The following is a 22,950-nucleotide window of genomic DNA, read 5'->3' as shown; positions in this document are numbered from 1 at the left end:
CTGTATCTTTCATGTGGCACAAGACTAAGGGTCTTAGTTAGTGGCTCTGTCAGGCTGTACTTGGGCACAATGAGCTAAATGCTAGCATTAATACGCTAACATGTTCACAACGACAATGGTAACATGACGATGTTTAATAGGTATAATGTCAGGCAGGTATATTTATCATGTTCACCATCTTAGTTTAGTGTGTTAGCATGCTAACATTTTCCAATTTGCACTCAAACCTTTGCAGATATTTTGGTCACAAACCAAAGTATTAGAGAAATTTGAAAGTCTGATGATGGTACTACATAAAGTCAGGGGTTCACCAAAGTTATTACAATTCATGCTATAGGCACTATTTGTACCAAATCAAAAAGCCAATTCACTCACAACCACAAATGTCAATCTCATGGTGGCACTAGAGGAAAATTCAGAAGACCAAAGTCATTGGGATTCATCATCTGGGAACCATGAATGTTGGTATGAAATGATGTGCCAAATCCATATGTTGAGATATTTAACTAGATAAGTGAAAAATGTGGTGGTTATGTTATAGAGGAAAAGTCAGGGACCGCCAAAGTCATTTGGGTTCATCCACTGGACACCTTAAATGTCAGCATCAAATTTTTTAACAATCTATTAAATAGTTGTTGAGATATTCAGTCTGAAGCAAAGTGGTGGACTGACTGACAGACAGACTCACATTACTATCCCCACAGCCATGCCAATAGTGTGGCTACTAAAAACATGACACACAAAATGAAAACATGACAATTAGGCTACTTATTTGAAATTCTTTTTATTTCATGCAAAATAATCCCAATAATTATATAAGCAATAAACTTTAAAACATTTTTTACACTTTTTCAAAGAATTGGCAACATAATAAGACTGTTCTGACATAGTTTGACCTTTACATAAATTCCAAAGCCACAGCCTTTCTTACCACATTCCAACTGTTGATCTCATATTAATCACATACTACAGCATACCGTACATTTTGTTCTACAAGAGGCACTGGCACAACATTTGAATGCACCATGCGGCCCTGTTGGCAAACAGCAGGGGCAGGGATAACATTTATTTTAATTTGGTATCAAAGCAAAATGTATTTGGACCTGGATAATACAGCAACATAAATTATTCTCACATCATGTTTCCCTCGTTATTTGGGTAAATTCAATTATTTGAGAGACTGCACAGTACATTTGTGCAGCACAATTAAATAAAACAAATTGAAAATTGAGGAAAGAAAATAATACTTTCCAAAAATCTTTGGTGGAAAAGAAGAGTGTTGGGCAACTGTTTGCATTTTTAACCAAAATGATTCTGCTAGTAATTCTGACTGTAGTTTTTACTGTCACATTCAACGGATACACTCACTCTGCTGTCCAGTTTTAGGTTCACAAGTGGAAATGAACAAATAATGTGAAGGCTGTTCTTGGCTCAAATAAAGTCAACTTTATTGTACCACACTGTAAGAGAAAACAAAGTGAAACAAAACCTAAATTGCTTAAGATCTGGAGCTGATAGGCATTTGGTGAGATGCTAAAGGGCACTCAAGGGTGGAGAATTCCCAATCCTTTTTATGATTAAACTCTGTGACATCTTCACAGACTGACTGGCAGGTTAGCACTTCCTGTTCTACCTTGTATTGACATTCCAAGCAGGTTAAACTAAAACTAACTAGCCTAGTTGGTGTTTCACAAGCCTTACTAGCTGTTTTTTGGTCTTAAAACTTGGACTTGGACTTAAAAATTATGTTAATAATTGTGCAAGATTACAGTTAAGAAAATTACACTTAACCGCAGGGCTGCTCTCATAAAAGTGAGTCCAATACAATTAAATATTGTAACTGTCATCATGCTGTACCTGTCAAAGATTTGTCTGAAGGTTAAGAAAGGAAGGAAGCCAAAATGAGATCATCTCTTTTTTCTTTTCCAGTTCAACAATACATGAAAAAAGAAAGGCTACCATAATCAAAGACACAGATGGTTTATCTGTGTGTTTTAAGACCCTTGTGGTAAACGTACAAAATAGAACTGTCTATGAACATATCTTTATACATAACTGGTGATGGACAAGTATTCCCTCGTGAGGAATATCACTGATGTGCAGCACCATTTTGAAACATGTTCATTTTGGATGTTAAGGCTCAGAGAGGGAAGAAGCAGGGTGGACAGAAACAAATATAACACAAAAGCAGCACATTGGGAAGATACTAGACACGGGCATAACAGTGGTCCAATACAGTCTGAGTGAGTATATTTTTAAGAAATGAGGAGCACTCAATACATGTTATTTTGTAACCTAGGTTCATCCTATTTAGACTATTGATCTATGTGAGAGTTCAAAGAACTGGCTGTTTTTTAACTCCAATCATGTTATCAGAACATAGAGATTAAAATCATCCAGTTATTCCTAGTAAAGCCGAAGAGGCCTGGTAGTTCAAACATTTCAGCATACATGTTTTTTTTCTATAAAATGAGAGAAAATGAAAATTTTAGGGAGTTCTAAAGCCAAATGGTATGAATAACAATTTTTCAGGCCATAAAAAACACTAACAATATGTTTTCTATAAAGGCCAGTCTTATGTTCTTAATTACAGCCATCCTTGTGTGTGCTCATGTATTAGCATGGGACACTCCAGTCAACAATCTATCAGGCACACATGGATGATTTTAGTGTCTATGTGCTCCTCACTTAACCAGTCCTCTCATCATTCATCAAAACTTCAGTTTTGCAAGAAATATAAGATGAAATATTTTGAAAAACATATTCAAATTTAATTGTGCCCAAATCTGGAGGATTGTAGGATTGTTGGGCAGAGGGCCATGTGTGTTTGTATGAGTAGGATGTTGATGAGTAGGGCTCTTAGGCTTTCTTCTTACAGACATGGATGAAGTAGCACGGGGCTTGGGACTGACCGGGGATGTACGTCTGGAAATCTCCGTAGACGCTGTGCTCCGCTTTGCCGTAGAAGGCCTCTTTCAGCAAAGCTTTGAAGCTATCCAGACGGTGAGGGTAATAGGACAGACGGAATTTACTGCAGAACACAAAGTGAGCAAACGCACGTTAGGATTCCTCTCTCCACTCGATAAAGGCACTTATTGTTGTGTCTAACATGTCTGGGGAAGGAGTCCATTGACCTTGACTGTAAGGGATTTCAGTAAACAACATCACAGAGAGTCTTCACAGTGAAGAAATATCCCAGACTGTGAGACGAATATCATCAAATGTCACAAGACAAACACTGGAGACCACTTTTAAGGTAACATTTTAGGGATGTGGTTAGGCTAACACATCATTGTCATTATTATATTATGACAAACGACAGGAATATGACTTAGTCACTGTTTATGATTGAGAGTCAGTCATTTCATAATCAGAAAGAAAAGTTGACACTGCTCTAAATATTTATCATGCAAAATGTGACATTCACTATAAAGACATTATATGTCACAAATACTGTATGTTATAGTATGCTTCATAATCAAACACTAACTGTGTCTGACATGATACTCTCATGCAATACGATGTTGACTGACAGATGCTGTTACAAGACAGTTATTACTGTGTTGTGAATCTGGCTCCTGATCTTCAGTACAAAGGTAGTTTGGAAACTTCATATTTGTCTTTCTGTACCTAAAATCCCTGTAAAGCAATAATCACTGAAATCCAGCAGTGTAATGTTAATTTTCTGCCAAACATGTTATTGTAGCTCTTGAACAAGTTAATGTAGGCAAACAGTAAGTAGTAAGGTTGGGGAATATAACAATATATACTGTGAAACAGCATCAACCATATATTAACATATTGTAAATACTATGGTAGCTATACCTTAAAGGATAATGCTGGCAATATTCTGCATTTTTCCTATTGTCGACAAATCCCAAGAAAAGACTCAAACCAACAACAAATTTATCCCACTAACAAGTAACATCTGTGTAACCAAAGCCTGATATAACTTATATCTTAGTGCCACCGACCTCCATTGTTATCCAAAAACTATTACAAACATATCCTTGAGCCACACTGCTGCACTGGGTGTATTTTTGAGTCAATCCCACATACTACATACATACACTATCCTGCTGCTGCAAAAAAGAGCCATAGTGCACCAAACGTGTTAATTTGTGGCTGAAAATAGTCCCCAAAAATGCAGTAGTTACTCCTGCTTGAGTAATGTTTGCTAAAATCTACAGAGCACAGATGTTTTGGGGACATTATTGTGTAATAACATTTATTAACAACGATTTTTTAAAAACTATATATTAATGTCCATTTTTTGAAAAAAATTACACATTCAGGAGGAATGAATGATGGTGAGAGCCACTGGCAGAGTTGGGATGTTTTGAGAGATGGACAAACGTATTGTTGACTTTGGTCTTTTTGTGAGATTTGTTGACAATAAGAAAATATAGAATAATGACAGCCTTATCCTTTAACATTTGTCAAGTATTTTTGTGGATGTATGTGGTCTTTTTGGGCAATCAGTGAGCATGCTCATATTGGATTATCATATTCTTTTTGCATCATTGTGATGACGTACTTTGATACCTCAGGTATCTAATTTGCCTGATTAGCCAAAAATAGACACTTGGGACTTTATTCAATAACTATTTTTCTATTGATCTTTAGGAAAAAATATTACATCACCATATGGATGGATATCGTGATATAAAATTAGATATGCCGTCATAGAGAATTATATCATTATTGCCAAGCCCTGGAAAGTAGCAGTTACTACTATTTACTCCTTAATATGAATTATTTCTTGCCAACTCTCTGTGAGGGGGAGGAACACTGGTATTTATATTTATTTAATCATAACATTTTATGTTTTGAGACCATGCTTGGAGTTAGGAGACCAAATCTTACTTGATGTTACTTAAAGTTGCAATAAACAATATTTAGCCTTATTAGTTGTCAGAAAACAACTATTTGCTACGTAGAGATATCACAGAGTAACGGCGTCCTTACCAGTGAATTAAGTCACATTCCCTCTGTGTTTGTTGTTATCTGAGCTTCTCTGTTCTTTGTTTTGGTAGCCATGCATGCATGTTAGTGCATGTGAACATGCATGTTAGTGCATGTTAGTGCATGTGAGTCCCTCCTTGTCCTTGTCCACATCCATTTCCAAGATGGCCACATCACAAACTTTCTCAAATTACAGCTAAACAGTACACTAAAATATCTTTCTAAAAGCATTTGAGGCATGAAATAGTTTGATCTGAGTTTCGTGAGTTGTCGGCTTTCTTTTTTCCCCCAACTCTATTGAGTAAACGATACACAGGTTGGTTTTGGTCTGAGATGTTGGTGCTATAATGTGACATCTAGTGGATGAATGTTGTGTATTGCAACTTTAAATATGGTTGTCAGACCTTTGGGCTCAACACCTACCTGACTTCAGGAAGATTCTGGAGGGCAGCCTGGGGCACATGGATGGTGTAGTCCAGTGTAATCATATGGGGTTTACTGTTGACCCACAGCACTGAGGTGGAGATGTCCTGAGTTAAATCGCTCTGCAACACAAAACACACACACACATGTAGCATGTTAGTGAGTATTACACAGCAAAGATTACTCCCCACAAACTTTCATCTCCTGTTCAGTAATTCCAAGAGTGAGCTGAGCTGAAGCCTGATCAGAAGCTAGTGAACAAAACCAGGAAGTTGCTCTTGCTGTTATGGAGTTGGACCATGAGAGCAGACTCTGGGATTATGGAGGTATCTGAAGTGGATTTTGCTCTTGCACGCGACTGTTGACTTAGTATTTACATTTAGGCCTTCCAGCTGGATAGTTCCTACGTTGGCTGGATTAAAGAATAAGGAACTTGTTTGGAGGAAAATAGAGTAAATCAAATATGGCTCATCGCAGTTGGCACCTGCTGTTATGTCTTTTTCTATTTCATATATATGAGCTTTTGCCAAAAGGCTAGAAAGTAAATGTCAGGACTGCTTGTTTATCTAAACTTCAGATGCCTGAACCCAAAGTTTTGCTGTTACAGAAACATGTTAGTAAAGAGAAGGAAAATGTATAAGTGATTACTTGTTGGTGTTTTCTTCTTGGTGCCAATAAATGTGTATTTTACCTGCAACATAAATGCTACACATCATTAAGGCTGCATATGTGCACACTTACATGTACTCCAAATAACCTGTTTTCTCAGTACTCCTGACATTATCTGTTTTTCTCACCATTTTCCAAGACAGTCTTAAAACCAGACAATTTCATGCACAACTCCTTCTGTTTCGCCTGTGCCTCTTTCACTGAAGATCTTGCAATATCCGGCAGGCTCTGAATAGAGATTTAGGTCTTAAACTCAGCTGCTGCTAGGAATAGTGTAAGTAAACCATTCATAAAGAGCCGTGTCTTTCCAACTCCTCTTCACAAAGTAATGAAGAGCCAGATAGTGCAGAAGCCTGTTTTAGATTAAAAACAGGTTTTTATGTGCCTCTCAGGCTGATATTTTTGTTCTTATTTGACGTCTTTGATTTGTTTCTTACAAAACTGCGATGTGTTTCACTTTTCAGAAGCCAAGATATACAAAGCAACAGCATAGGGTTAAGACTCTGATCGTGGGAAAAAAAGTTACATTTACAAAAGTTACCCAGTTATTACACATACTGTTGATAAATTAGAAATTTGTATACAGAAAATGAGGTTGAATGGGTAACAAAGTGATCCTCTACATGTCAAACCGTATATTCTGTAACCGTTCTCAACTCCATTAATTTCAGTACCTTGTAGTAAATATTTTTGCCTTGTGGCGCCAGCCCGGTCTCTAGGATGTAGTCATAGTTGCGGTGGTCAATGATGAGGATCCCCCCTGGTCTCACCATACTGGCAATGTTCTGAAGGGCCAATTTTTGGTCACTCTGGTCCCCTACGAGCAATACAACATCGCTAACATTATCAAATGTTCTGCAGTCACTTAACATTGAATGAATGAGTGGTGGTGGAGACTTAATTTTGTGTGTTTGGAGCCTGAAAATACAGTAGTAATCAATTCATAGATGGATGTTTGTTTTGAGATGGTCTTGAATGAATCTCTGATGTGTTTGGTTGTGATGTGAGATTTGAACATTCATTTTTAAATTTATCACATCTAGGTGTCAGCAAAATTTAAATCATGGACTATTTAAGTCTGTAATCAAGAAAAAAAATTAAAAGGTGAGTAAAAGGTAATTCTTAGAGAACGGTTCAAACACTTTAATTATATACCTTTAAAGTCTGGTAAGTGAGCGAATGAGTTGCCAAGGCAGATAACAGCATCAAAGCCATCGCCTGGTTTCTGAATGTCTTCTTGTAACATCAGCCAGTTGGCCTCTTCAATCACTACGAATGAGAAGGAAAGACAAAAATTTCAGGAAGATGTCACCTGAGGAACACTGCAGAAATGTGATATGATAATACAGGCTTTAAATACTGCACTAAAAACAATGTGTTTCCAACCATGACACTTCAATTTGAGCAAAATGAAAAATGTCATACCCCACTGGTCAAAAGCTGGTTCTTTTCTTCTCTCCCATCTCGACTTCAGTGCATACTTGAGCATTTTGTCGCTGGCATCCACACTCACCACGTTAAAGCCCTCCTCGAGCAACATAATGGAGTCAACTCTATAAAATAAAAACCATATGCTCTGTAAATACAAGTCCTGCATAAGATCAGCCAACCTAAAAAGCTCAGCTTACAACACACTAGGAATCATCTTTAAAATGCGTACTGCTGCAAAGTGAGACGAAATGTTTAACTATGGTGAGTTAAGCTACTTTTGATTTTATTGACTCTGTTTGTCTTGTGCGCTTCCTTGTGACTGCAGCTGATTCCTGCTTTGTTGAAATGACCTAATAGGATTAATTCCTACATTCACAGTACAGATTATTTCTGCATCTGAAGTTAAACTTCATTGCATATTTTAATCGAACAAGAATACATTCACAGCCAGCATGTTTAACAAAGACCGTTTGCGCCTTCACTCTGGTTTGTATTAGCTGGTGACAATATTCAAATATGAAACTAAATAAACATTCCTATCATCTACCTTTAATCATCTTCCACCTGAGCAGTAGTGCAGTTTGTTAGGAGTGAAAGTGTCATCATACTAAAGACAGGAAGCAACACCTTAATGTTTCACAGCTATAAAAGAGATGGCTGATATTTGATAGCCAGTAGCTCCTCATGCTCACAAAGACAAAAAGGCTAAAACACAGTCTGGACTGAGGATGGTGATTTCTTTTGGGGCTCTCTTTGCACTTAAGTCTCTTGTGCTTTCTAAAACCACAAAAGTAAGCAAAAGCGACAGACAAGAGCTACAGTAGGGATAAATTCAGTGGACAATGACCTGAAAAAAGGTAACACACAACAATCATTAACAGCAACTGAGTAACTGAGAAAAGATAAAAAACAGCAGCAAATACGAAAAAAAAAAAAAAAAAGCAACAGTGTGTCTACAGTAAGATTACACAAACCAACAGTAAGAATATAGAGTGCAACTACATAATTATTGCAAAAGCTTATTTGGAATTACACAGTGTAAATCTCAATGCAAAATAAAATATTCCTCTGCAAATTCTAATTATGTTCTAAACTGCAAAGCACAATCTGTAGGTTCACGCAGAAGTTGCCACTAAATCTGGTGACAGAACAACTGGAAAAATTGGCATCACAGGCACAGTGATGCCAAAAATAGTGGGGCCCTTTGTAACCTCATTCCACTATGAGCATGTTTACATCGCCCCAGATGGCCCTGCTACTGAGACACACTACTTCTATGGAATGGGGTCAAAGTCGGTGAACCACACAACCACATCCACCCAGACATTGCTCTGCGAGATATGAAGCTTTACAATGTTTACTTTTGACATGCAAATGATAGCAGTGTTGACCTGGAGGGGAAGGAGTTATGATAAACATTAGCCAGTTAATATTTATCAGCCAAATAGAAGAGACTGTAATGACAATTTTTTAGGTAAGATGCTTTTTGTGTCACTTGGCTAGCCTATTCAATGACTGATAAATTGATTTTAAGATAATAAAATTAAATGCACTATTAAATGATACTGATAATATTGCATCTCCTTCATAATTCCTCCTGAGTTGAGGTGAACTGAGGGCTCAGCTGCCTGACAGGTTAAAATATGTTGTCTTCTTGTCTAAGTTCAGCCAATGGCCTTGCTGCTGTCCCAGAGCACAGATACATTATCAGTACAGGTAAACAGACTGCAGTGAACCAGTCAAAACTCACTGGAGCCACCTATCACCGGCTCATCAACCACTGAACTCTGTATCTACTTTTCCACACAAGTCACTTACAGTGACTAGCTTCCAGTTTTATAGATATATAGATATCAGTCTACATTCAGTAGCCTGCTGTGGATCAAAATTTGTCAAAAGTGTGGGTAACTGGTGTAAATGTACACTGAGCTGCACTGCGACTTGCAAACTTGTATCTTTTTGTTTAGGCAATTATGAGCATTTGTAGTTATGACATGAAATCACTTTTAGTCAACAAGTCACAATTCATAGTCCCAACCTCAGACTGCTGCTAGAGGCAGGAACTGGTAGAGTGGCTGCTGCAACTCTGCACTTTCATTCATTACTCTCTGGCCTAATCCGGATTTTGTCCGGAGTTAAAACGGTCACTGGGTTGAAATTCCAGGAAAGTCAAAGTAACCTGATTAACTATTAAGATATCCAACTTGTTCATTACAGTAAAAATTGGCATTTTTAATACTTTTCCAAAATAGATTATCTAGACCAGTACAGACCTGAATAAAATGAACTAATTCATGCAAGTTTTAAATCCCCTGCAAGCTGCTTCTATTTGTCTACAGCTCTCTATCAAGCACAAAGGAGAAGAAAACAGCAATGACACACACTACATACGTGGCAATATGAACATATTGCAAATTGAGTCTCTGCTATGGAGCTCCTGTAGCCTATTTTCAGAGTGGTCACACCCATTCACAAACCTGAAGGGTAACTATGGGAGCACATGTCACACCACTCCTTCAGTGAAACGGCTTACCATGTGCACGATTAAGTGCAGTCTTCAGTTCAGCATTAATACACAAATCTGCACGTATCTCTTCATTGCAACTATTCAATAGCTGTCCTATCATAATAACCACATTTGCCATAAACCAAAATATGCAATAGTAGCATTTTTTTAAAAAAATAATGCATATTTGATGTATAGGACTAAAGCCGAATAAGAGATTGGATTGTACTTATATACGGCATTTATAAAAGTGGTCACCAGGTGTGCTATGTTTGCTGATATACAAGGGTAAATCTTAAATAGGCGCAATTTTTCATAGAGTTTGGTGACACTTGCACAACCTCTGCGGAGCCTGACATTACCCTGTTCCGCAGGCTACATCCAGCACTCTCCGCACCCCATGCTCTTTCAGCAAAGACACCACCCAGCTCTTGTACTCCTGCGTCCTACTCTGCGTGTCTCCGATGTACAGCTGCCAGACTTTCGCTGCTTTGCCGTCGGCATACTGGTCAGGAAGACCCTCGGCGGCCACACCGAGGGAGCGGGTCCTAAACACGCTGTCGACCGACATGCTGCTGCTTGTATCTGCCAGAGTATTCAGCTGACTTTGAATGTGTATGAAACCGGTCTACTTATATAACAGGGATTCTCTCCACATGCTAGCCAAAAAATATCGGTTGTTATTATTTATATGAGCAGCGCAAGAGGAACAAACTTTAACCCAATGACACTCGGCTAGACACTGACGCCTACTTTTTGATAGGATGGAGAAGGGAGTGAGGGAGGGAGACGGCCCTGCTTCCGTATTTACGTCTCGACGTTGACATTAACGGAATATTTTCACCCTACGCATTGCCTTACAGGAACATTTTCACGCTGTACTGCATTGTTCAGTTGCCACAACAAGGCCCGTTAATCAGATACTTGAGGCAATATATAATTCTGGTTTGGGTCAGGGAAATGTTTGAGGTTATAGGACCACCAGTACTGCTGAAACAGGAGGATTTCAGCGTAAGAGGAAGGTGTTGCCTGTGAGGCTATGCTCAGGAAAAAAATACCTGTAGTGCATCTGCTAACTGAAATGCCCCAACATATTTCATCATGTGTCATTTCATCATACAGCTAGGACACGTTTGACAAAATGATAATTATTACTACAAGGATAGCCAAAATAAGGGTTTATTTGCAATTTTACACAGTAACAACAATAATAATAAGTGTTAACTGTACTGCACAACGCTTATCAAGGTGAGGAGAATAGGTTACATACATATGAATCAAGCAGATGAAATAATGACAAATGATAACATAAAAAAAACAATTGAACATTTAACACACATGAAAAATGCATCACATAAAAAATTCAACAAAGCCAAAAGAAAAATCTCTCAGAGGTTGTTTGCCAGTCAAATGCAGTTTTTTTTTTCATTCCCTGCACCCTCCCAAAAAGTGAACTCCTCCTGTTGTGATTGGCCGATTAAGTTCACAAAGGAACATACAAATGTACTGGAAGAGGTGAGGTTATGTCAGCCACAACCGGTGCCATCCAGGTTAGGGTTGTAGCACCCAGTCTTATCAAAGACAGGCCTACTTTACAATATGTTCTGTCTTAGTCACACATACACACACACACAAAGGACAGGGTCACATCACAGTCCACAATAACTACCACTAGTAGTGGCTGTACAGACAATAACTGGTCTAATCAAAAGAAACGGATGCAATTTTCCACCTCCACCCTCTCAGACTAATTAATGAGTGGTATGTGTATGCACAAATGTGTGCTTAAGCAGATTCATAGAGGGAATGGTTAAATACTTATATTTTAATTAATTCAATTATAATGTTCCAAATTAGTAATAAATATGAAATATTGTAATATCATTGCAGATCAGATGATGCAGTGCAATTTGAGTACTGGTTTTGGCATGAAATTGGCCCAGAATCCTCAACCTCAATGCATTTCACTTGCTCAAGACTCAACTGAAGGCAAAAAGCCACCAAAACAAACTAGTACAGTAAAGTAAGTAAAGACAGTAGTAGTACAGGCCTGACACGTCATCATCAAGGAAGGTATGGAGTCTCAGCTGCTAACTGAAATGTTTTGCAACATTAAATATGATTTTATTTTAGTTTAGGTTAATTTGCTCAATATATTTTGGTCTCCAAAAACCGTGGGACCACATATATACACTGTGAAAGCATTAAAATGAAAGGATAGATTCACAATTTTTAAAGTCTGTGCTAAAACAATTGTCAGGTGTCCCAATGAACTTTGACACATTTTTCATGCAGTGATCATTCCTCCTGTTCATACTGACTATTAAGAGATCCCCTCATAATGCTCTTTTAATGTAAGTAATGGGGGACAAAAACTACAGTCCTCCATCTGTGCAAAAATGTATTTAAAATTTTACCCGAAGCTAATATGAAGCTTCAGCCATCCAAATGAGTCAAATCAAGTCAGTATCTTTCAAAGTTACAGTCTTTTTAGTGCCAAATTCCCTCTTTGAACAGGAAAACATTGACTGTTGATTGACATTGACTGCTGTTTTAATACAGCCTTAAAAATTTGTGAACCTATCCTTTAAAGCTAAGTCTCTCACTGAAACATTTTGAGTCATGCTGGAATTCCTTTTTCACAACAGTCTTATCGGGTGTGTTTGTTTTGGTGTGTTTGTTTTGAGAGATGGAAACACTCATATAACTGAACTAGATAAAGGCAGCACTCAGTGATGTTCAAAGTTTCCTCCTCAGCTTGGGTTTACAAGCTGGATTTTCTGGGTCACCTCACAGTTGAATTGGTTGATCTTTTAACTTGTGTAAGATCATGTTAAGCCCTGTTAGTTCCCAGTTGCCACAAGGTTGCATATTAACTCAAGACTTTCAGTACTTCCAGTTTTGGGATCTTTAGGGAGTGGCTGCTCTGCTGTATGTTACTTTGATTAAGTGTTATTTCGTTATTGGTGGTTTCTTAGGCGCTCTCACTAAAATATTTCTCTATAGTAACATCTAGTGGCATCTGTAGGAAACTACAACAAAATTTACATAGAAATAATGCTTGACTACTGTGCCTAATGATTTTGTCTATTGCCCTCTGCTGGCAGACTTCAGGCTAAATTCAAGAAACCTAGAACTATTTCATGCCAGGTTGTCAGACTACATGTCAGGGTGATGGTCATGACTATCCTCTGACCTTGTGGAGCCTCAGGTAGAAACAAGAAGTCTGTGCTGTTTATTCAACAGATAGTACATTTTTTAAAATTAAGGCAGATGGTTAAATATGCAGAAGACTGAGCACAACAGTCTCATTTGAACAAGTTATTATCAATAATACTGAAGCTGAAACTGAAACTGACCCACAGTGCTGGCTGGTACCACTCGCCAGTGAAAGTAGCAACCATTTACTGCATGTAAATATATACAATTAGCAACAGGATAATGCAATCCATTTATCGTAGTATCAAAGAGCAATTAAAAGGTAAATTCATTACAACCTTTGGACTACTTGCACTTTTTTGTGACTCTAGTTATGGAAAAGAGGAATCACATTTTAAAAATATCATGTATCTTATTGTACATTTTTTGTTTTGGGGGGTTTTTTTTGTTGTTTTTTAAAAGTTTTTTACAGAAAACCACTGTATTAATTTTAATTTTAAAAAAGTAATTTTGGAAAGAAAGTTGGTGAAATAAAAAATTTAAAGCAAAAATTGAAACTAGATTGTAACATTTGTGAGTGGGAGGAGGTGTGGGGGCTTGGAGGTTGTATATGTGTGTTTGTATGTTATTTTATCTTTTATAATTTTTGCTATTATTATTATTGTTGTTGTTGTTGTTGTTGTTGTTGTTTGTTTTTCTTTTTGTTTTCATGTCACTATGGTCCCTCGCATTTTGAAAAATAAAGATTTAACAACATATAAATGATGCAACAGGCCTTTTCACAGCAGACTTTATTACTTGTTATTGTGTGAAAAGCACAGGTGTTATCTTATCAATTTATGGTTATTATCAAAAATGGCTGTTAAAAAGACCTATTTGCCTTTGGAAATGTATTGTTTGGTAAAACGCCTGTTGTACTGTAATGCTGTACTGGAATGAGCAATAAATTCTCATCAAATGATTATCTACAACATGATTCACTAAGAAGAATTATGCACATCACTTGTAGGTGCTTCAATGCAGGAGATGATTTCAAGATAAAGACATATGTGTCGTTAGCTGGGTTTTTCCACCTTCCTTTGCAGTTTGTTCAAAAACACAGTAGATGGCACTCTAAGAGAAGATTACAGTATACAGCATGGACCATTATACATGAATAAATCAATGCATACTTTAATTTCATGTCACACCACCAAAATTACAACAAGCATATGCTCAAATATGAGTGTCTATATAACGAAGGAGACAGCATTGGAATGTATCAGTACATTTACATTACTTACATACAATTCTCAGATAAGTAACTTTTCAAGAAAACTGGCACTTTTACCATAGGATTTTCATTTTGTGAGACTACTTTTTCCTTGACTTCTGCACATTTATCTGTCAGTCTTACCTGAGAATTGCTTTGCAGAATAACATTTTATTTACAAAATGTTATGCTAAGCTTGTAAAATGAGAATGGCTGACAGTTTACATGTTATTGCTTACATTTGCATACCGTTACTGATTTAAATTTTGATTCAATTTCTATTTTTATTGATATAGTTTCCTTTCTCTTTGCAAAAAACTACTCTAAATATGCTGAATCATTTGAAACATTGCCAAATTAACACATTTCTGTCAAATTTAAATAGTTTCATGTTACATCATAAATCATATATTTACAAGCTTAGCATACATTTGGCTTGTAAAAGCTCACTTAGTCCAAGTAACCACAGTAACTGCCGCCAACTGATAAATGTAACAGAGTACAAAGTTCACAAGTCTCACAGACTGTAAATATATACAACCAGTGGAATCGATGCTAGTAGTGTTTTAGACTGGATTTAACAGTCAGTGTTGTCAACAGCAGCAGACTTTTGATTGGAACTTCTCTCTCTGTGCTTCTGACGTTTAACAACATACAACCTTACCACACATATTAACACCACCATAGCCACAGCAATAAAAATCCATATCCAAATAAAACTACCAGCAGATGCAGAGGAGGCCTTCTGAGTATTATTTTTAGCAGTTGGCTGCACAAAACCTGTGGCAATCTGAGGGGTGTCGACAAGATGTTGACTGCCCCCCGATTTGGCGCATTTGACTTTATCTTTAAGTATGTATCCTTCCCGGCAGGAGCAGAAAAAACCTCCAAAAGTGTTATTACACTCTTGATCACATTCCTGCATCGAACATTCATCAATGTCCTCACAATAATCTTCATTTTTTATATAGCCTTCTGGACAGGAGCATACATCACGCGACTCACATGATAAAGGGCAAATCTCCTCTGCACAGTGTATTTTGCACTGCCTCGGGTCCGTACTATCTGGGATATATCCTTTGAAACAAGAGCATATATAACCTCCTATGACATCTGTGCATTGATGCTCACAAGGACCATCTGTACAGCCATTAGAACTCTGGAAAACATTTGGATCTGATAATTCTTGTACCTGGCATGCGTCTTTGTGGTTTGTTTTGCACAGAAACCCATCAGTTTTGTCTGAGCACAGCCTCTCGGTCCACTTTTGATCATTTGAAAGTGACACACAGTGTGGAGAACAGACTTTAACATTGTCTTTCCAGGTGCTGAAGGATGGAATAAAGTTCCTGTGCACACCAACAGAGGTCCAGTCATAGCCTCTCAGTGGAGCTGAAAGGTTGCTGCAGGCGTCAGCTGGTAAACGCAGTCCAATCCAGAAGTTCCCATACAATTCTTGATTCAAAATGTCAAGAAGGCTCTCATCCGTCTCAGCCTGAAATGTCATTAATTCTCCATTCCTGTTACGACATGTTTCTTCAGCTGTTTCAAAATCCACTCTGTCCTGGTTAACAGTTATGCAGTCAGCCCCAGCACATATAGGCCTACAAGTGCCAGTCTGCTTCATGCAAACTCCTGTCTTAATAAAAAATAGGAAAAAAAATGACATAAAAATAGTCAAAGACATTACCTTCATAGGTACAAACACAGTCAGTTTCAAACAGGCCATGTTGTCATGCAGTAGATGATGTCAAAATGGTGGCTGGCTCATGGAGAATTTAGAGCTCCAGGCTACCTACTGCGGAAGGAAAGTTGAAAACAGGAAGGACGTGAGATAAAGTTAGACTACATTGTTTTTCCAGCCCAACTAAGGGCTGAGGATACTCTGATGTACATGAATTTTTATTATTGTGCCAGAGTCACATCAGCATAATCAGGTATGTAAACTCAATTCAGAAAGTAAAATGTGTTTAGTTGTATTTGTGAACAAATACATCCCTGTGGCAGTGGTGGAAATATCATTTTATCACTTTTTTTTTTTTTTTTTTTACAATTACAGTACATTTACTTACTTACTACAGTACTTTACTTGACAATTTCAATTTAATTTTATTATATATATATTTTATTTTAAGTTTATACTTCTACTCCACTAAATTTAGCTTTTTCGATACAAAGTATGATATTGTGTAAATATAAACTGCTCAGCAGTATATGAAGCCGTTAAAATGAGCCCCAGCTTGATTAACTACAACATTAAAGTACCACTTACATGTCAATGCTTGGTCCAATCATATAATGCAGTAATAACACTGACAGAGGCCATTCTTCACAACACATACTTTTAATTTTAATACTGAAATACATTTTGTTGCTTATACTTTTGTACTTAAGTAACATTTTGAATAAAGAGCTTTTATTTGCAATGGAGTATTGATAGTATAAATGTGTTGTTGCTATTTTTGAAAGATTTGAATATTTCTTCCACCACTACCCCAAGGTATTGAAAAGTGGCCAACCCATTTTTATTTCCTCTGAATGATGCAGTAAAGACAGCAGGTTCTTGGAACAATGAGTGTGGTCTGTCGAACTCAACTGTAGAGAATGTGATAACAGGTTTCGAGAACAGGGAAGATTACATACAGGAATCATACATTACATACATTATTACATATATTAATAAAATGTCAGTAAAAGCAGCCAGTTATGACAAGACAAATTACAAAATCAGCTGGCTGAAAATTGATATGCACACTTTCAACATCACATCCTTTATTACTTCATTAACACTGTCTTGGATTATTAACTATGTCAGTGAAACACAAACCACCCACATCATAAACTGTAAGACCCTTCACACCCTTTTTATGACAAGACACACCACCACCTTCACATATTTACTTGTTACTGCTTTACTTCTTGCACAACATAGACTATTTACCATTTTTACTCTATGTGTATTGTGTACTTTTACCTATGAGCCACATGAAAGATGATGGTGGACAATTAAACTTTCTCTGATTTCTGATTTGATATGTAATAATTTGATATCCCACTTAGCCCCTTGTGTGTGTGTGTGTGTGTGTGTGTGTGTGTGTGTGAGAGAGAGAGAGAGAGAGAGAGAGAGAGAGAGAGAGAGAGAGAGAGAGAGAGAGAGAGAGAGAGAGAGAGAGAGAGAGAGAGAGAGAGAGACATAAATTACATAAATACATATTAATCAACATATCCGAGTACAAAGTCTTCTCCATCTCTATCAGGTCATAGGTCATCAGTAAGGATGGACTCATACAGTTTCTCTAAACGCGGGTCCAAACCAGACGACACCCAACAGTAGCCATCTGTTGTGGTATTTTTCTTGGCTTCTTTTTTGGAGCGACTGCAACGAAAAATTGCTATAGCCAGAGTCACTGAGAGCAGAAGTAGCAAAGGAATGACCGAACCGAGGACGCAGATTATCACCCTGGAATTGATCGTCTTGGCGAGACTAGCAGTCGCAGATTCGTTGCCCCGATTATCACCGTGCGTAACGTTCACCAGGTCTGGAGGCGGTGCGTCAGTATGAGGGGACTGGTGCTGGAGCTCTACTGTTGTTCTGGTTAAAGACTCTGTGAGGTTTTCTTGTGTTTCCTCGTCAGCATTTGATGAAGCAGCTGTCACACCTGGAGCGCAAGTCATTCCGGTGGTATCCAGGTGAAAGCCCTGCGGGCAGATGCACAAGAAGCTGCCAGCAGTATTGACGCATTTGAATTGACAGCGACTATTGATGCATTCATTTGTGTCCACACACGAGTGGCCGTCCTCAGATAAAGTAAAGCCGTCGTTGCAGTAACAGGAAAAGGAGCCGAAGCTGTTTAAGCAGCTGTGCTGGCATCTTGAATGCGCGCACTCATCCACATCACTGCAGTTACCGTCGACCATTTCATAGCCGTCACTACACTCACACGTGTAACTGCCGTGCGTATTTACGCATACATGATCCAGACAGGCTTGTAATTGGCACTCATCAATGTCAGAGCAGTTGCGCTGGTTTGCATCCAGTTTGAACCCATCTGGGCACTTGCAGGAATATCCTGACTCCCTCATTACGCACTGATGCTCACAGGTGTTAACGCCGCACAAGTCTCTTATCCTGCAAGAAAGTCCATCATTGTTCAGGTCGTAACCTTCTTTGCATGAGCATCGAACCTTGTCTGCGTCCGTGTGGCACAAATGTTCACATCCGCCGTTGTCGATCGCGCAGTTTTGCTCTCCTGTTTTGCAAAACGGACCCGGGTCAGTCCAACGATAGGTGTCGTCAATGATGGTACAGTAAGGAGTGTAAGGAGACTTCTGCTGGTCACCACATGAAATTTCCGCAAATGTTGCTAATGGAAACAATTTCATTTCACTTCTTAGTGGCTCCTTTGAAAAAGGCGCAGTGTAGGTTATTTGTCCAGGCCCCAGCAAAGCCAATGGTTTACACATTCCCTTGAAATAAAACTTACATACATAAAATTCAGAGCTTTTGCAAGGGCTATCAGCCCATTTCAGTTGGTTCTGACCTGAAGTGTAATTAATCCTTACACATCGCTCAGTGCATGTGCCCAGAGGCTCCTTTTCCCAGTTGGAGTAGTGGGAATCTTCCTCCCCAGATACCCACTTAAAACCCCTGAGAGTCTTATCAGTTAACACACAGTCCCCTCTGTGCAGTTTTAATCCAATCCAAAAGTTGAGGCCCTTGTCCTGATGTCTTTGGATCTGTGAGAGAAACGAGCGCAGCAGATCCTCTTCTTCTCTGTCTCTGACTGTCATCAGATAACCTCCATTGTGGTCGCAGTTGTGATGGGCCTTCTCAAACTCCACCTTGTCCATATGTAAAGTGAAGCAGGCATTAGAAGTGCACAGCGTTTCATGTTCAGCTCCATATGATCCTTTAAAGCTGTTAATAAGCAGCAGTAGAAAACTCAACAACATAACAGCCATGGAGAGCAACAATTTAACTGATATCCAGAGGGTCCCTGGGAGTTTTTGAGTAAAATCTGACCAATATGTGGCCAAAAAACAAGTGGTGTGCGTCTGAAACTAACATTCATGCTCCTGTATCCTGTTTGGGACACAAACTAAAGACGGAAGTAATGCTTTGCAGGAGTTATGGGTTCTTTTTCTCTACCCTGCTGAACAGTTCCGTTTTGAAACAGAAAACAATGGCAGGCTCTGTAGTGTTTTGACTGCTTCTCCAGATGTCTCCGGCACCAGTAGGCTTCAGACATTTAAGCTGACTCCCTTAATTGTAGTGAGTTACAATACATGAGCATGCAGGGGTCAGAGTCTCAGGGACACTTTGACACAACAAACGGACACTGTGGATAGACGCACAATAGCTGCAGCTGGGAATTAATCTGCGACCTTTGCCACCATGCTACCTCCTAGACTACAGTAGACCTACACTTTATTATTAATAGTATTAGTATAAACATTGTAATCATTCAGTGTCATAAATTGTTTATTACATAATCTGCCATATTATGCATATAAACGTGTGTAATAGATAACTATTATTATGTTATTGATTGTGCACCTAACTGTATGATCATGAGTAAAGACAAAACTATTTTATGCTTTACCTCTGTGGGTGTATTACTCAAATACAGACTGTTGTACTGTAGGAGATGAGGTTTATTTTAAAAAGAGTGGTACAGGACCTGGCTCCTGGGATTGATGGGAGTTAGTGTTTATGTATGAAAACGTATGTATGATTGTTCACTCCCATGCCTTGTTCAAAACAACACAAATGACAATTTAGTCATCCAATTGAGGCTCCTTTTTTAAATTATATACCTTACATTTACCATAAAAAAAGTGAATACATAAAAAACAAATAATGGTATAAAGCGGCATGTATTACTTAAGTCATTGCTGTGTAGTTTAAAACAAATAGAGTTCTTGTGTTGAAGAATCCTCCATGGGATTATTTTTCAGGAAATTCATGAATGATCCTGACATCCATCATCTAAGAGATGGTTGTAGGTTTTTTCCCCTACACAGCAGATGTATGTATGTTTGCTGTGCAGAAAATCTTTTTCTTTTCTCTCCCAAATAAATTATACCAAGTAAACATAACATGGGACACAATGGAAGATTAAAGTCAACAACAGAGAAACACACACACACAAAAAAAACACTTTCTTTACTGTCCCCCCTCGATTTTATGTAAATTATGTGGATTAATAAAGGTTCTCATTAAGCTCTTACACTGTAAAATGTGAGCCTGAATACAGTACTTAAAACCCAAGACTGTAAACAACAATGTTTCCATTTTGCCTATATTATTTCTTCCGCAATAACATTACTCCAAACCAGTATTCTACTTTCTGATGAATCATGGGAGTGGGAAAGTAATAACATTTGCTGATTGCAAAGGGGAGAAAGAGGGTTTTGCTACTGTAGAGTTATGATGTGTTTAAATTGAATCACCTTTACTCATATCTTAAATAACAGATGAACAAAGAAGCAATCACACACCATTGCATTCTGTCTGCTGTGCTCTTCTTCAAGGATTCCTGTACTCAAGTATAGTGTGACTGGGTGAACAGAAACGAACGCATGGCTACCTTAAGCAGGAAAAGAAATGAGTAACACTGGTTGTTCATATTGCAAAGTGGATTGGAGACCCTTGTGTTTCAACTGTGTGTGTTTAAGTAGATTGAATGCCAGGGACATTCACGTGAATCCAGCCATTTCCTGTGTTTGTTTAAATACAGAAAATGCCCCAGATACAATCACAGGAAGTCAAGTAAGACACTCCTCCACCCACTGAGCTCACATAGGCAATTAAATAAAGTCAGCTTCAAAGACCTCTCCATAGACAGATTCTTCCATTTCTATCTAACAAGATGCTATCATATTAAAATCATGCATGTCCTCAGATTCAGTTTTTCTGGAATTTCCAGCCCACCAAACATTTTGAGTGTATCAAGAAGGTTTAGAAAGAATTATAAACTATGGTCCTGTTAACACCAGGTATTAACATCCGTCTCGGATGAGAGAGAGTGATCTGTCCTTTAAAGTCAAATCATTCAAGTCCTATATTACAGCCTAAATGATGTCACAACATAAAGCAGCGATGAACAAGCAGTACATCAGCTCTGGCTGAACAGAAACACTAGTCAAGACTCACATAATGGCATTCATTTATGCTCAGTTTAAAGTTTACATTTCATGCACATGACTCTAATTATATGTTAATAAAAGAAAAAAAGCCAATTTTACATTCACTAGCTTATTTACTTAATGTTACTACCTATGGTTATACAACTGTACAGAGTAAATCTCAGGAGAGACTCAGCTCCGTTCTCTGTTTCTTTGTTTTTAGCGTTGTCAGGTTAGGCTAACCCATTGTTGCTAACTTTGGAGCTAACCCCCCTTTTCCTCTGCACTTTTCTGAAGCTCACACTCACTCAACCGCTCACTTGCTACGCACACTATTAACACACACATTAAGCTCTGCCCTTTTCCTCAAAAGGAGCTACACTACCAAGAGTTTCCTAGGCAACGACACAGAGGTTAACTCAAGTTTCAGAACAGCGATGCACAGAGGCTCCCAAATGCTATTGATTTCCGAATGAATGGATATTTGGTGTATTTTTGGCATTAAAAAAATGGGGGTTTTTTGGCCTGGCAGGGGTGGCCCACCAGGCCTGTACAGGAGAGACACTGATATATGTAATATATAAAAGGATACTTAACCTAGTGTTAGTTCCAAGACCAAGGGCCCTATTTTAACGATCTTAAGTGCACGGTCTGAAGCACATGGCGCAATTGCATTGAGGGTGTGTCCAAATCCACTTTTGGTATTTTAACGGCGGAAAAATGGTCGCTGCACCAGGCGCATGGCTCAAAGGGGTTGTCCATAGTCTCGTAATTAATCATGAGTGTGTTTTCGGCGTAACATGCAATAAACCAATTACAGTGTCATCTCCCATTCCCTTTAAGAGCCAGGTGCACTTGCACCTTGGCGAATTGCTATTATGACGGCACATTTGCCAAGTAGCAAGAAGGAGTGCTTCTCTGCAGAGGCAACGGATCTGCACGTGCGCAAAGGGAAAACGCACGATCCATAACAAGCACACTGCTGCTCCTGGACCCTCCCGTGGTCAGCCCCAGACCACCAGTTTAAGATCCTGTTCATTAATTTGTTGCAAATTTATCATCGTGTGGTTTTTGAAAAGGTTTAATTTTTTTAATTACAGCTTTGGTTTCTTTAAAATCGTTTTGTTCAGTCATGGAGTAACAGCTAAAATCAGCGGGGTTTTAATTGCTGAAAGTATGGAAACCTGATCACTGTACTCTCAAAAATGTTAAAGAATATTTGTTAAATATTGTTAAAAAATTAAAGAATTAATTTTAATTTAATGTAAAGAATCATCAACACAGTTATCGAGACTTGATCAGCTCTCCAAGGTTCTGATCCGGCTGCTGGCAGCAGCTAGAAGCTGTGCAGATTTATTTCCTTCATTAGTTTAATCATTGTTTTCACCTCATTTATTTCCTCATGTGTTCCTCATGT

General features: G+C 38.2%; 3 protein-coding genes across 3 annotated transcripts; all 3 read right to left on the bottom strand.

Annotated features, from left to right (window-relative positions):
* Positions 1-765: 765 nt before the first annotated feature.
* gnmt (glycine N-methyltransferase) lies at positions 766-10,775 on the bottom strand. Its single transcript, XM_044375505.1, has 6 exons — positions 10,357-10,775; positions 7,483-7,610; positions 7,213-7,326; positions 6,732-6,874; positions 5,389-5,510; positions 766-3,031 (listed from the first exon to the last, which is right to left on the bottom strand). Exons 1-6 carry the CDS (start codon positions 10,563-10,565, stop codon positions 2,860-2,862), a joined length of 888 nt encoding a protein of 295 aa, XP_044231440.1. The 5' UTR covers positions 10,566-10,775; the 3' UTR covers positions 766-2,859.
* A 3,534-nt stretch (positions 10,776-14,309) lies between these two features.
* LOC122998804 (thrombomodulin) lies at positions 14,310-16,468 on the bottom strand. The gene has a single exon (XM_044375821.1). It carries the CDS (start codon positions 16,132-16,134, stop codon positions 14,983-14,985), a length of 1,152 nt encoding a protein of 383 aa, XP_044231756.1. The 5' UTR covers positions 16,135-16,468; the 3' UTR covers positions 14,310-14,982.
* A 1,080-nt stretch (positions 16,469-17,548) lies between these two features.
* Positions 17,549-19,525, bottom strand: LOC122998803 (complement component C1q receptor). Its single transcript, XM_044375820.1, has one exon. It carries the CDS (start codon positions 19,365-19,367, stop codon positions 17,664-17,666), a length of 1,704 nt encoding a protein of 567 aa, XP_044231755.1. The 5' UTR covers positions 19,368-19,525; the 3' UTR covers positions 17,549-17,663.
* Between the last annotated feature and the right edge of the window lie 3,425 nt (positions 19,526-22,950).

This window comes from Thunnus albacares, chromosome 15 (genome assembly GCF_914725855.1).
Source record: "Thunnus albacares chromosome 15, fThuAlb1.1, whole genome shotgun sequence".
NCBI classification, from domain to species: Eukaryota; Metazoa; Chordata; class Actinopteri; order Scombriformes; family Scombridae; genus Thunnus; species Thunnus albacares.
The sequence above is the reverse complement of the archived record's forward strand: the minus strand, read 5'-3'. Positions and strand labels throughout refer to the sequence as shown.